The following is a 14,593-nucleotide window of genomic DNA, read 5'->3' as shown; positions in this document are numbered from 1 at the left end:
GTCTATGAAGATCTTTATATATTCTCATAATCCTTTTTGAGCAGACTGAAGGACAGGAAATTAGAAAATCCAGTAAAACCAACTGTGGGAAAGTGGAAGGTAGTCTGATTTAGTTCACAGAATAATAGAATAGTTTAATTTGGGTTTTGTTTTAAAAAAGAAAGCAGCTAAGATTAATGAAAACTGTAAACTCAGATTTTTACCTTTTCTGGAGAAGCAGCAGTCTAGAATGCAGCTGTAAGAAAATAGTTTCTCTGAAGTAATTCCATGTTTTTAATTTAAGAAACCAAAGTAAGTAATAAAATTTGACTGACTTTAATTCACACAGCTTAAAGGGCAAAAATCTGAAGTTTGTGGTTTTCAGCTGTCATCTGGTAAGGAGTCAGACACCTCTGTGTTGTAAAGAAAAATGTTTAATTTAGTTGAAGTTATTGTAAGAAATGAACTTTAAAAAAATCCATTGCTATAGTTTGTCCTCTGTTTTGCAAGGAGGGAAGCTGACAGCAAGGTCATTTCATAGTTTTCTATACCTTGTTCCACCTTGTTACTGAGAATAGTAACAACCTCTAGAGGTATCATCATTAACATTGAATTCGGACATACAGCTATTTTCTACTTGGAAAAAAAATCAGTTAAATGCCCTTCTGCTTTTCAAAACTGTAAGCTCTGCTCCTTGGAAAGGAAACTGAAGCTGTTAAAACTATCATATGAACTGATTTCAGTAAGCTAAAAAAGAGAAATCCTGAACTTTTATGAAAAAACAGAGAGCAAGCATTTTCTGGAATTAAATGGACCTATTTACATTATAGAATAATGAATAAATAATGAATGTCCATGGAGATTGCTCTTCCCAACTGCAACAAAAATTGTTTTGAGTAAACTGATTTACTCATCTGAATGCTATACTTGAGCTGTCAAGTACTCCACTAGTAATCTAAATACAGATTTCCTCTCTTGTTCTTTTTTTTAATTTTAAGTACACGAGGTATTTTTTTCATGATGAGTGTTTATCATGATTGTTGTCTTAGAATGTCCACGTTGTGTGCATTTCACACAAATCTGTATAGCAGACTTTTGGATAGTAGTAAATAAGCTGTCAAATATCGGTAAATCTTAGAAATTTTGCACTTTTCTACATGCAATTAAACTACTTATCTGTAAAGATATGCCTGACTCATTTTATGTATCAATTTTACAGTCTTTAATTTTTAGGCTAAAAGATAACACCTAAAGGGCATTCAGAATATGTTAGATATATATATAGTGTTTCTTGAAAGGGGTTCTCCTTCCTTTTGCACCTTCCCTCTTGCATTAATTATGGGGGGTTTTCATCCACAGATTTTTTTTTTTAAGACAGTGATACTATGTTCACGACGTGCCTTTGCTTTCTTTATAATATTGGTACTGCTGTTACTTTTGAATGAATCTATAGATGATTCATATGTGGTTTAAGGTGTAAACAAAAGAGTGGGGCAGCAGAGCCCAGACATAGCTATTGATTAGAAGAAAAATAAACTGCAGCCATCACTTTTGGCCAATGAGACTTTTAAAAAAAATATTTTTTTTTTTTTGGAGGTTCATCAAAGGAAGGCGAAAGATCTTTTTGGAAAACAGAACACATTTGATGATATAATGCTGTATAAGGAATGATGAATCCCAAATTCTTATTTTACAAATTCTTTATTTAGAACTGCATTTAAAATATGATCGACTGTTAATGTGGTGTGTATCGCTGCTGCGGGTTCTTAATAATTCACACTGTATCTGGACATATTTCTATTTTCTGTTGTTAATGAATGAGAGGATAGTTTTTCATTTTTCCTAGTATGAAAATGGAATGGATTTGACTGGAATTGGAAGTCAAAAGATCTATTATTTAAATTATACTACAGTCTTTTTTTTTTCTTTAATTTAATTTGTATTCAATCTCTACCTGTTCTTGAAAAGGTAGCAAACCAGCTAAAGTGGTTTATGTTGATTCACCTCTGCTGAGAAAGGAAATGACAGTAAGAGAGAGGAACCAAATCTTCCATGACATTCCAATGGACTTCCTAGCAACCAAAGCATCTTATGTTTTGATTTCGAATGTGTTGATGGACAAACCAGCTGAGGACAGTCTATTTCAGTGGGATGTATGTAGCTTCACCTCTTCTTACAAACAAACAAAACCAAAAGCCTATGTTATAATTGCAGAGTTACTTGTTCTGTGATAATGAAGGAAAATTTAGGTTTCCTGTTGGTAGTTTTTTTACTGCAGAATTACAGACCCTATGTTTTAAAATGTCTGTCTAGTTCCTTTAAATGCTTCTAATACATTGGCATTTCAGCTTTAGTTTACTTAGTTAAAATGCATTTTGATCAGTTCATTTAAGTGGGAAAAGTTCTATGACCTTTATTTCTCTTTTGAAAGCCCTTTCAACTCCTAGGAGTTAAGATACTCTATGTTCAACACAGGAGTTCGTTTTGCTTTTTTTTCAAATACTACCCTTCTCAGCCAACATACCAAAATATGGATAGCAGAACATTTTTCATGTTTTCAATGTGACAGTGTCTCATTTGTGATTAACACATTCTAATTTTTGGTTTGGTTTAGTTTTGTTTTTTTAATACTATTATTTTTTCCTCCCTGTGTTAAGATGTCTTCTGATACTTACCAGTGCAGGAAGATTCCTCCTCCAAATGACACAGGGATGGACTTTGATGATGATGTTACAGAACTGGAAACTTTTGGAGCAACCGTCAAACTCTCAAAAACTTCTAAAATGGAAAGTACTTTTCCTACAGTTAGTAACACTGCTAAAGTTTTATCACAAGACCTAAAAATGGGGAAAAAAAATACATCCACCATAAGTGGTGGAGATGAAGAAGGAAAAAACACCATTTCTGGTGATTCAGCATGTGCCAGCATGCAGCTTCCATCATTAGATGGCATTCTGTGCTTCAGCTCTGAAGAAAATTCATCTCATAAAAGCCTTAATTCGGAGGAGGTAGGACTGAACGAAGCACAGCATGTCATGACCAAAGAAGTATTGGACAATGAAACAAAGCTAAGTATGCTATCTAATGCTGTTAGTTACAAGAGAGAGTCTGATGCTACTCAGAAAAATGAGACTTACGCTTCTTTATGCAGTAGTGACACGGATGAAGAGCGTTTGATAATTGATACAGAATGTAAAAACACCGATTGTTGCAAAAGAACTGTACCAAATACTGTTTCTCATACCTCAGCAGAGACTGCCAGATCACTTTCCCCCACCCACATTCCATTAGCAAGCATGACAGATTGCACAGATACCGTGGATCAGGGAAACAATGCCTCCAGAAAGCCTACCAGAAAGTTGTCCAAAGAATTTGATCCTGTTGGACAGATTTTGAAAATGCAAACTGAACTTCTCAAGTCACCTTCCCATAAAGCTCATGAGCAACCAGTGGTGAGCTGTGATGGTTCTAGTGCTACGCCAGCCCATGTGCATCAGTCTCCAAAACTATTGGTGACCTCCAGCACAGAAACTGTGCCAGCCGCTGCCTCAAATCCCAGCAGCTCGTCCAGAAATACATGGACTTCGCTTTTTCAGGGAATGTCAAAGAGTAAGTAATTGAGTGCATTGTGTAAGGAGTAAAATTTTAAAATGTTTTTCTGTAAAATTTTACCGAAATTCTAACTCCTTCATCTGAAGAGCATCCCAATAGTACCTCTGTTACATTTATTTGGATATGTGATTTAAAGTTGGGTTTGGTTGGGGGCAGGGGGAGGTATTTAACAATACGCTTCTCTGTCTTACCCACAGAAAGAAGCTGTTTGTCCATGGAGTGCATGTGAAATACTGTTTTATTTAGAGAAACATAGTTGTTATACACAAGATTTTTAGGCAAGGAAAAGAAATAACTTAGTAGTGAGAAGAGTTACTTTCTGAGTTTCTTCAGAAATTCAAATATTTGAGTAGTCTGGTCTACAAAGATAGTTTCTTGCCAATCAAAAATGGAATTATTTTGCATTTCTTATAGAAGAAAAATTTATTCAAATTATGCAATTAAAACTTGAAAGAAAACTTGCAATTTCAGTGTCTAAGTTCTGAGCCTCCTAGTTCAGTTGCTTTCTATCTTAGCTCCTAGCAATCTGTTCCAGAAGACTAATGAGGACTCGCTACAAGCCACCTCCAAGTTTTCAGGCGTTTAGCTGGAAATTGAACCTATTCTACACCCAGACCTCAGCCAAGATCTAGAAATCTTGCGGATCATGGAGACCATGAACTTTGAGGTTTTTCTCACGTGCCTGAGTTGCTTCTGCACTGTACAACCGAATTTAGCAACACTGCTGTGTTAGGTAAATTGACAGGAAAGCAGGCAGGTTGCATCAAGACAGGTAATATTTTTCTCAAAATACTTAATTCCAGTGCATGGATGCATTTTGGTGGGAAAACATGTTTCACTGTTGTTTTCTGACTAGCTGTACACTTGATCACATAGGAATGAATCTTAATTACTTTATCTGTAATGGAAACAGTTAACACAACTAAATCTGTTTTAGCTGAAATTGTGTAATCACTTCCTACATTTTTATCAGTTTCACTGAATTTTACTAGTCACTACAAGAGCACTTCTCCTCCCTCAGTTTGAAGAATTGAGCAGCATGATATTCTTTCAATTTCTCCTTTTCTTAAAAAGCCAGAGTATGAAATTCAGGTGCTTGATAATAGAGTTTGTTAGGTTGGGGTTTTTTTTCAAGAAAGGTAGGTAGTGAAACTTGTATTGCTAAGATGCTGAAATGTGACTATGAAAGAATAGAAAGCATACTGCTACAAATTAAAAGTTCCATAGCAATCTGATAAACACCTATGCATGTCTCTTTTGCAGAAAGCCAGAACTAAGTTAAATGTTTTCTTAATAAATTCTTTCTGGTCAGTTGGATGATAATATCTCACACAGTATACGTTAATTCAAAGATGCACAATAAACTCTAAATTTAATGTTGAATGTATTTATTCGTAGCACTACAGCAATGTCTATTTGTAGTTGTAGTTTTGACACGTATTTCCACATATCTGCAGGACAAAAACCAGAACTGGCTAAATTTTCAATAAATCTTAAGTTGGGATTTATCCTTGTTTAAGCATTTTGTTAAAATATCTCTACGGGATACAGGGATCTTTGTGAAACTACCTCAGAGCTGCACTTGGAGATCTAACATTTCTTTTGAATATGCGAGTATTGCAATTGAAGCGAACTCGGTTTGCAGCAGAGGCTTATGCTACCACCCAAACCTGAGGCTTGAGTGACTTCAGTAACTGCTAAAGGGGTGGCGGCTCTCAGGAGGCGTTCGCTGTAAACAGCAGCTTTGTCTCCTTTGTGCTGAGTCACTGGCTATAAAATCAGCTTTTGAACTCCATTTGTACAGGAATGGAGTCTCTCAGCTCTGTTTGTATAAGAAATCTAACGATTAGGATAAAATATGTGTGAATGTTTGAAAATACACTCTTTAGAAGTAACAGTGGACGTTTTCCAATTTTTTATTTTTTTTGTAATACGTAGGTGACTTCTTGTGCCTGATGAGATGGTTTTCACCCCATAATCTTACTTCAGAAACTCCTATTAAAAAAAACCAAAATAATTTTAAAACTCCACAAACCCTACTGCAAGAGAAGAAAGTTAATTAGCTTCATGGTAAAGAATGTATAAGCCTGTTGTTTTCTGGTTTATTTATTTTTCTGTAGGAAAGCTGCCAAATGAACTTCAGATGCTTGAAGAAGACCCCTCAGAGTATAAAGCACCTCAGGATGGCAACCTTGTGTATAAGCTATTCAGTTTGAATGATCTGTCGTTACTTGTGCGTTGCAGTGTGCAAAAAGTGAAGTCATTGCCACGGTACCATAAAAAGAAAAAAACTCAGAAGGTACAGATTTTGCTGTTAGCTTTTTGTTTTGTTTTTTTTAAAACAGTTGTGCTTGACTGGCATCTCTGGGATTCCCAGTCCTTCAGAGCATTTGTGTTCTCACTCAGACAATTAGTACGTTCAGATATAATTCTACAGTGTGTGTCTCCTTTAAAGTAAATATTTGCTGTAGGAAGAGAGAGAAGAATAGCTTGTGATTTCTTTAAACCTACTTGATTAGAAGATAAGCAAGTATGATTCTGCATTTTTTGACTATAACTGCATTACAGTAACATACATCTGTAATTATGTAAACTAATGTCAGTTTGAACTATTCTTTAGAAGTTAATGCAGTAATCAGGTTTTTGGCCCAAGGCTTTGAGGATGTACATGATCATAAATACTTTTAACAGGATTCAGCCTTGCTTTTATGCCTAGTTAAGCAGAGAAATAGGAGATAGAATGAACAACAGAGCACAAATTTTAATATAAAAGGGGCTCATATTCATTCTGCTTGAAAAGACTATGGTATATGTCTTAGCAAATCATTTGTCTTATGGAATAAAATGTTTTAAATGCAAGTGTAATCCAAATATTCTTGTAACATCAGGAGAAGGAAAGCTTATTCTGTAACTCTCAGTAACATTATTTTGTCCTCTGAATCATTCAACAAATATGATACGGTTATCTTCCTCTCCAGAATAGGATACCATAATTATGGTAGGCAAGCATTTTGTGAGGTCTTTATGCTTTCTTGAAATGGAAATAGATCTTTGTTACTCTGATTATTTGCTGAGATTCCATGCTCAGAATCCTATTTTGAAAAAATGCCATCTCTTTCCTATTGATCCACTACTTAAAATGCCTATGAATAGCTGCTTATTTTATGAGAAACTGCACACTTTATTTTTTAAAATTCCTGCTGAAGTTTAAATTGTGATTTGTGAGTGAGAAGAAGCTTATATTTTCTGTTAGTGTTACTGCACGAAGGTTAGCCTCTGATTTCAAATGAGAGGCCAAGTATTAGGTTCTAATTTCAAGTGAGACAGACGAGGAGTAAGTGGCAGGATTCCACTAACAAAGAAATGTAACAACGTATTTTTTTCTTAAATTCCTGCAGAGGGCAGTAGAGCACCGAAGTGTGAACAGATTAATTAAGTTGCCTGGAAAAGTTACTTAGTGGCAAAATTTTATTGCTTGTAAAAGATTGCCTAGGCTGCTTTTTTCTTTTCACCTTCTTCTGTATAAATTCTCTGTAGTTTGAAGTTTGTACTGTGGGTTTCGTGGAATGTGAACCATCACACACAATCTGTGAAATGTCTTTGTTGCTTCAGATTTAGTGGAAGACTATGATGATTATCAACTACAAAATGTAGTTCAATTGTGGGTGTTTTGTGGATGGTGGGCGCTGATTTTTCATATATCTTCACTTTATAGATTACTCCAATGTTCCTGTTGCCAAAACTAGAATACCAAGCCTATTATGGTGTTGAAGCTCTTACAGAAAGTGAAGTATGTCAGTTGTGGACAGAGAGTATGTTGCATTCTGAATGCTTATTTTATATTGGTAAGTTTATGTGTTGATTTTTGCTTAAGAAACATGTATGTCTGAATATTCATAGAATAACAGAAGAGAAAAATATTTATATTAAAGGTATATTCCATATCTCCTTATTTATTTTAAGTTTCTAATTCTGTTTTTCACATTTATCTTATGCTCTTTTTTAAAAATTTCTGTTGGGTGGTAGATGAAGATATGTCAGTTTTGGTTTTAGATGAATAGCGTCCAGTAATCTTCGTTTTCAAGAACAGCATTTATTTGCTTTTCAAAGACAAATGTAAGTGTGAATTTAGTTCTGTGAGGTCAGTAATCTTCATGACTTAGTGCATCTTTGGTTTTGGGACGGAATTTTTTGGTGTTATTTTAATGAATTATATACAATATGAATTATTGCATGAGTGGTAAAAATATTTCTTGATTAAATGTGAGATAGATAGATAGGTATATCTTATCAATTTAAATACTTTTGTTATTACATACCAAAATAGAAGACAAACAGAGGATCAGATGTATGGCTCAGAGGATACAGATTCCTTGGCCTTGTAGTATGGGGAAAGGTCAAATGTTATTTATTTTTCTTTGAAAACAGGCAATAATGTTTGTATTTCTACACTGATAGTGTGGAGACAGAAAAGATACAAGAGTGAGGAAAACCAAGCAAGATTAGGGCTAAACCAAGTTCTGTCATTCAGCTATAAGAGAAATTACGTCCTTTGAAAACAGTATACATGTGCCTCGTATCTAAGGCACTGGAAACAATTTTCTGGCTTTACAGAACCGAAATCCTAACAGGAAGAAGAATAATGCATAGTTTAAGTTTATTGAAAGCCTCTTTCCATAGCTATGATATTCCACAGGATTTTTGATCACTGAATGATCTTGCTTACACACATTTTCCAGGTTTTCTGTCATCCGCATCTAACTGATCCATGAAATTTAATTTCCTAATATGTGATATAACTTGAAACATCCCTGTCATGTTATTCCTTGTGCTGTATCATGCAGCAGATGGAAACAGGAGATAATGTAGAATCTGTGAATGAGAAGTAACATACATTCAGTGAGAATGAAGCAGGAAATGACAAATCTTGTGTACAAAAGACGACACCTTTAATACAGAGTACAGAAAATAAACTTACAATAAAACAGGGATAAAAAGCATGGAAATATTAGCAGAAAGGTATCTTACTTGTAAAGGCCACTTATCCAAAATCCATAAACCAAGCACGCTAGGAATGCAATGTTATAAGGAAAGTTTCACTAACAAATGTCCTGTAGAAAATGCTATATTCATGTTTGTACAATGACATTTTAAGCATCAGAAAAGTTCTGATGTCTATTAGGATACATATGTTCTGTAAAGAAATTAAAATTATGCATATAAAGAATATGGCCAGATTATTTTAACAACTTTTTCAACATATGGAAAGCTCTCTGATAGCAATTCTCCTGTAATTAATAAGATTTTAAAAGGGAAAATCTGCCATGAGGTGGTTAGTCAAAATGCTTTTTAGAATATGTTTGGCACTTGCTACGGAGTGCGGGCAATCCCATTTGTACAGTGAATGAATGTTCTGTCAGTGGGGACTGCCTTGCTTTCCTGTTGTAGAAAAAATTCTGGTTTTTATGGTTGCTAAGGCAGCAGTTGTGGCCTGTGGTTGTCTACCCTTTCCACTTGTGCACTGAATTACACTTTTGCTGTTGGTGGCTCACATCAGAATACTGTTTTTGAAATCCTGAGTTCTCTTTTCTGATTTTTGCATAGAAGCTTTGCATCCTCTTATAGAATTGTAAGTTTTCTGTGGAATCTGATATATTTTGCAGTAATAGTTTTGCCAACTGCATCTTTGTCTGCTGTCCATATTTAATGAAAATAATGGTTTTTAAAATTAAATTTTTAGAATAAAATATGAAAAAGCTATTTGCTGTGGGTTTTCCTTCTCTAAAAAAATCCCTCACAGAAAGAGAAATAACACAGGTAGTTCTCCATTTCTAATTATATCTTAATGTACAGTACTGAAGCATTTCTTGCTTTTTTTTTTTAACAAGCAGAACAGTATACTGAATTGCACTGTAATTCCACTGTAGAAAATTTTATCAAAATTTATTATTTCCAGATTCACAAGCTGCATGAGGAAATATGAAACTGTAGGAAGAAGGCTAATCTGTTTAGGAAGTACACAAACTGAAAGAATTTGTGTTTTATCTGATCTCCCATCAGTTACAGGATACTTAACATACTGCTTACGTGCAGAAGTTTGCAGACAGCCAACACCCCTTTTTACAGAGGCTCTGAGGAGAGTAGAAGAAAGCAGGCTACGTGCTGCAGGATTTGTTCTGGCATAAATGGCCATCCCTTTCTGATACAGAGGTTCCAGTGTATCCTTTGTAGATAACTGCTAGCCGTGAAAGGGGCACAGAGCCCTAGGCTGGAAGGATTCAGTGGCCTGCCCTCCGAAACACTCTTGTGTGCTTGGGATAAAAAGTCATTGGGATTAAGAAACACATTTATTCCAGTGATGTTTCTTTGTCAGCTCTTGGATGTGCTGCTTCCAACAGCAAACCCTGGCGTCCACAGGGGTTTTCCTTTTGCGTGCTCTGAAGGAACACAGGATTACTGTGGGTTGTCACTGTCCTGCACAGTAAATTAGAATTCCCAGCATGACCCCTTCCCACTACAATTTACAATTAAAAAAAATATTCTGCTGCAAATACAGAATTGGACTCAGCAGTCACCAAGTTTTGATACTGACAGAATATGTGATTTATTTAGCTAGGCAAATTGAAGACTGCAGGTTTTCGGTAATAGAGGTAGGTAAAAAGATGTACATGGAAGTAACTGATCTGTTCTACGAGAGAGCATCTACCCCAGCTTTTAATAGGGAACTGTTATAATGTTCTGCTTGGGGATTCTTTGAGAAACATTGCAAGGTAGCTGTGAATTTCTGCCTTTCAGTTTGTATTTATGAGGAGCTGTGAAAAATACAATGTCACAACTGATGCAGAGTGCTCTTGGCAACGGAAAGCTTTGTCCTGAAACTCCACCCTAAAAGAATGGCCCCTGATAATAAACCTGTATTGTGGACAACTTAAAATAGGGTGAATATCTCATTTTTCATTAGCCTGATACCTGAAAGTAAGACTACTGCTATCATGTATTTGGTGTAAGCAGAAAGACAGAATTGAGCTCTCAGATCATACTATAATTTACGTGAAAGATCATGTACTGTAATAAAGGAATTTTTAAATCAGCCATAGTAGAGCCGCAGACTTACTGCTTTTTAAAATTTACCCCACAGTATGACATGAAAGTATGGAGTAACTGTTTGAAAACTGTGATCTTACCACTACTAACACAGTACCTACAAGTCTCAGTTTTGAGACTACAGAGATCTTAAGTGAAGACTCTAAAGTTTTGAGCGTGTGGCAGACCTCTCAGTATTAAATTAGCTTAGGAGTTCCTGGGTCTTGAAAAAACTTGATTCACTGTCTCAAGGATCTTTTGTATTGCCAAATACATATGGATGGACCTTGGTCTGTGCCCGGTAATTGTCTGGCGTTGTTCTTCAGTGTTGTATCCCTCTGTGGCTGAGGGAGAAATCTCCCAGCTCAGCACAGTGACTCAGCAGTGCTGCCGACTCAGGAAATGAGGAGAAAAGCAGGTGTAACTACAGCCTCCTGTGGAAGTTGCAAGGAGTGATATTTACTTGAATTTGTTATTCTGTGTGTTCTCAAAGAAGGCAGGGCTTGCACAAAAGCAGAGGTATTATCATCAAACAGAAGAGTGCTGTCCTCCTCTCGCTAGTAGAGCGCGCCTTGCTCAGTTGTTGATTTAAAGTCTCCTTGCTACTCAGATAGGAAATCCTGCATCAGCAAAGGGAGCAATCTCTGTGACGTGTTTCCCAAATAAGATATTGTATTTGATCTAAGCAGTAAATAAAGTAGTGATAAGATTTGCTAGTTAATGGGAACACTTTATCCTGACCATTATTCACTTATTTGCATTAAGCGCCTATGCAAAACTTACTGCAAAAAGTAGTTAACCTTCACTTGGCTAGGATAATATTGGCCTTTAAATTACGATTATTTGAAAATTATTTGAAAAAATGGGTTGGAAAGAAGTACTTACTGTATGGGTGACTTACTGAATGTCAAGTGTTTCAGTCACTTCTCAAATACAAGATATAGTAATATAAACCAGGTATAAGTAGTTCATAGATCTCCTCCCCCCCCCCCCCCCAGCTATGCTGTCAATGAGTTTAGAAATGGAGAAATTTCTGATCTGAGGACAGGTTATAAGGAATAGAGAACACAAACAATTTTGTGTTGTGGGTTGGTGGTTTGACAGAGTTCCTTTTCCTCTAGTCAGCAATGCAGAATATTAAATCTAGATGCTTAGTCTTGCACAAAATACCAGTAACAAGAAAAGTAACAAATGTACAGTGTTTAAAAGAAATGAGTTGTCCTGGTGCTTTTTTTTTATTTATTTATTAAAATGAGAGTTCTTACTTGGTGTTCTTACGCATCACATAACAAATTGCTAGTAATGTTTAGCTTGGAATGTGAAGTGCTTTGGTTTAGCAGTTTTAACTGTACAATTGAGGCATTTACTGTAGTAAGGCAGTAAATTCCACTGAGTAGGTCGTATTTTATTATGCTGCCTTTTCCTCATCCTCCCTGTGGGAGCTGGAGTAGAACAGATTTCTGAGAAAACCTTAGCATGAGAGAGAACCTGAAGGTAACACGTGGTCACAACATCAGCGTACAAGATGTGCTCATGATCTTTATTGCTTATCAAGTGAAAAAGTGGGCTACACTGTTCTTGTTAGCTTTTATTTTAAAAATGTAATGGAGAGAGCTTTGAACCGTTGCTCCTAGATATGTCAAAGACAAGTAGTCTTTAATGATTTGCCATGAACGAGGCCTGAACCGTAAATGGTTTTGGGTTTGGGGTTTTGTTTGGGGTTGGTTTGTTGGTGGGGTTTTTTTGGTTTTGTTTTTTGGGTTTTTTTTTTTTGGGGGGGGGGGGGGGGGAATTCAAGAGACAAAGGTACAGAATTCCCAGAAAATCAAATAATACAATTGTCTAACATATCAGAATATCAAATATATTGGTCTCAAAAGTAAACTTGTTGTAAAAGATGAACATTCGTGATGGGTCCAGTAAGGAGGCGTAGTGGTAAGGATCAAAAGAACTTGAGAAGATACAAACTAACTGATGAGATAATGGCAAAATGAGGTTGTAGATCTCAGACATCATGCAAGACGTAAGATTTGCTGGAGTCATGGGCATCTCCTTGACTTAGAAAGTCAGCCCAAATACAGATGTCTGTACTGAAGCAGCTAGATATTTTACGTTGTGCAAAATTGATAAATACTTTTCACTGTTCTACACTGTAAAAGAGCAAAACTTATTCCTTTTAAAATCCACTAAGTTTGCAAATTAGGCTTTTGCATTTGTTTTATTTTTTGTGTATTAATCAAATTAATATTTTTCAGGACGTATTGATGCTTTTACATCAAAACTTATTATGCTAGAAAAGATTTCTCCAGAAATTTTAAGAGAAAAACTTGGAATGATTAAGTGAGTATTTTTAGTAGGGTATTTTAGCAATGAATGTGAAACCCTAACAAGCCTTGCAGGTTACTCGTTTTGTATTTTTTTTTTCTTTTTTTGTAGGCCTGCAAATTCATTAAATATACTTCATCACATTTTGAAGAAAGTGTCCGAGTAAGTGTTCTGTTCTGATTCATTGTATTTGCAACATGACCCAGCTCATCCTATTTCTTCTGTATGCTTGTCTGCTCTTTGATCTTTATTACTTTAGATACATGAACTATTTTACAGGTTCCTTTAGGTCTAGCATAGTATAATGTACGGTGTAAAAATGTGCTTGAGATTACAGGTTTTGTATAAATTATGCAAAAGAATAAGGACTTGATTTTTATGAACCACTTGTTCAGGAGAGGAGGCTGAACATATCTGAGATGATTAACAGTTCACAGGAGTGAGTTGTAGTATTATTTTATGTAATCTTATGTATGTGTAATATAAAGCATTATGTAATATTATACGTATGTAATATAGAATTTATGTGGGTTTTGTTAGTCTTTTTGCTTAATTTGCAGAATTAATACTGTTTGTGTTCCGATCTGCTTAGCTTGACTTACACGAGCATACGCCTTTTTCTGTACAATGTCGCAACCTTTCTCTTGCTTTCATGTATTTTTTAGCTACTTCAAGGCTTTTGGTTTGCAAGTATCTTTTAATTTTTTTCTGAAGCAAGTTTCTTGCGCTGTGTGTGAAGGCTCTTAATTTGAATTACAGAAGACTTTTCCTTCATAATTTCTATAGCTTTGTGTTTTGTGGCTGAGATTTTTGATATGAGCAGTTCAGTTGATATTTATCTTCCTGAAAAACTGTTTAATCCTGTATGTATTTAAAGCTCGTCTGTTTTTTGCGTCTGTGTCCATATATGCATTATGCTTTGTAAGGCGCTGGTTAAAGAATTGCCAAATATGGATGGTTTTCAGTGTATGCTTCAATGCTATGTTGAATGCATACAATCTGTGCACAGATGGTGATTAGTACGTTATGAATATATTATAAATGCATAAATTAGTATGTATTTATCAATACAATTTAATTCATGCTTTGTCTCTAGTCTTTTTATAAAACAGGGACTGATAAGTAAGTATCTAAAGATGTTTTGCTTTTGCGTTCAAAACTTAGTAGCTATCCTGATCAAAGGAAACAAAATATATTATTTTAATGTCTTTGTTTTATTTTGAACTTTATTTCTTTAGTTTGCAGGAGGGCTCTTATTTATTGACTCATGCTGCAGGAGATTCATCAGTCGCAATCTATAAGAGTTCTCTTGACAAGACAACGAGAGCATCGTATAACTTACATAAAGCTCACTGTGATCTGCCTACTGTACCCGCCACTCTTTCAGTCCCATGGGTGCCACTAGATCCCAGCCTCCCTTTGCCCTATCACATGAATCATGGAAGAGTTCCATGCACCTTTCCACCTGCACCTCAGGAAGCCATGTGGAAACAGAAGGTCAGTATTACACTTGATGGAAAAGCAGATGAGCAGCTTTAAAATAATCTTGGGTTTCAGTCTCTTGGATATATAGCTAGTATATTTATCTGTCATC

At 35.5% G+C, this 14,593-nt stretch overlaps 1 protein-coding gene across 7 annotated transcripts in view; it reads left to right on the top strand.

The window, feature by feature from the left end:
• ICE2 (interactor of little elongation complex ELL subunit 2) overlaps window positions 1–14,593 on the top strand; it is a 29,049-nt gene that overhangs the window by 9,082 nt on the left and 5,374 nt on the right. For 6 of the 7 annotated variants that reach the window (XM_037394680.1, XM_037394676.1, XM_037394678.1 and 3 more), the window contains 7 exons: window positions 1,948–2,132; window positions 2,637–3,588; window positions 5,712–5,890; window positions 7,307–7,436; window positions 12,930–13,014; window positions 13,111–13,161; window positions 14,238–14,496. In XM_037394680.1, the coding sequence (XP_037250577.1) occupies window positions 1,948–2,132; window positions 2,637–3,588; window positions 5,712–5,890; window positions 7,307–7,436; window positions 12,930–13,014; window positions 13,111–13,161; window positions 14,238–14,496 (1,841 nt within the window). The remainder of the gene's footprint in view (window positions 1–1,947; window positions 2,133–2,636; window positions 3,589–5,711; window positions 5,891–7,306; window positions 7,437–12,929; window positions 13,015–13,110; window positions 13,162–14,237; window positions 14,497–14,593) is intronic. The other variant, XM_037394682.1, reaches the window with a different exon arrangement.

This window comes from Falco rusticolus, chromosome 7 (assembly GCF_015220075.1).
Source record: "Falco rusticolus isolate bFalRus1 chromosome 7, bFalRus1.pri, whole genome shotgun sequence".
Classification (NCBI taxonomy): domain Eukaryota; kingdom Metazoa; phylum Chordata; class Aves; order Falconiformes; family Falconidae; genus Falco; species Falco rusticolus.
This window is presented reverse-complemented; position numbering and strand designations above follow the sequence as displayed.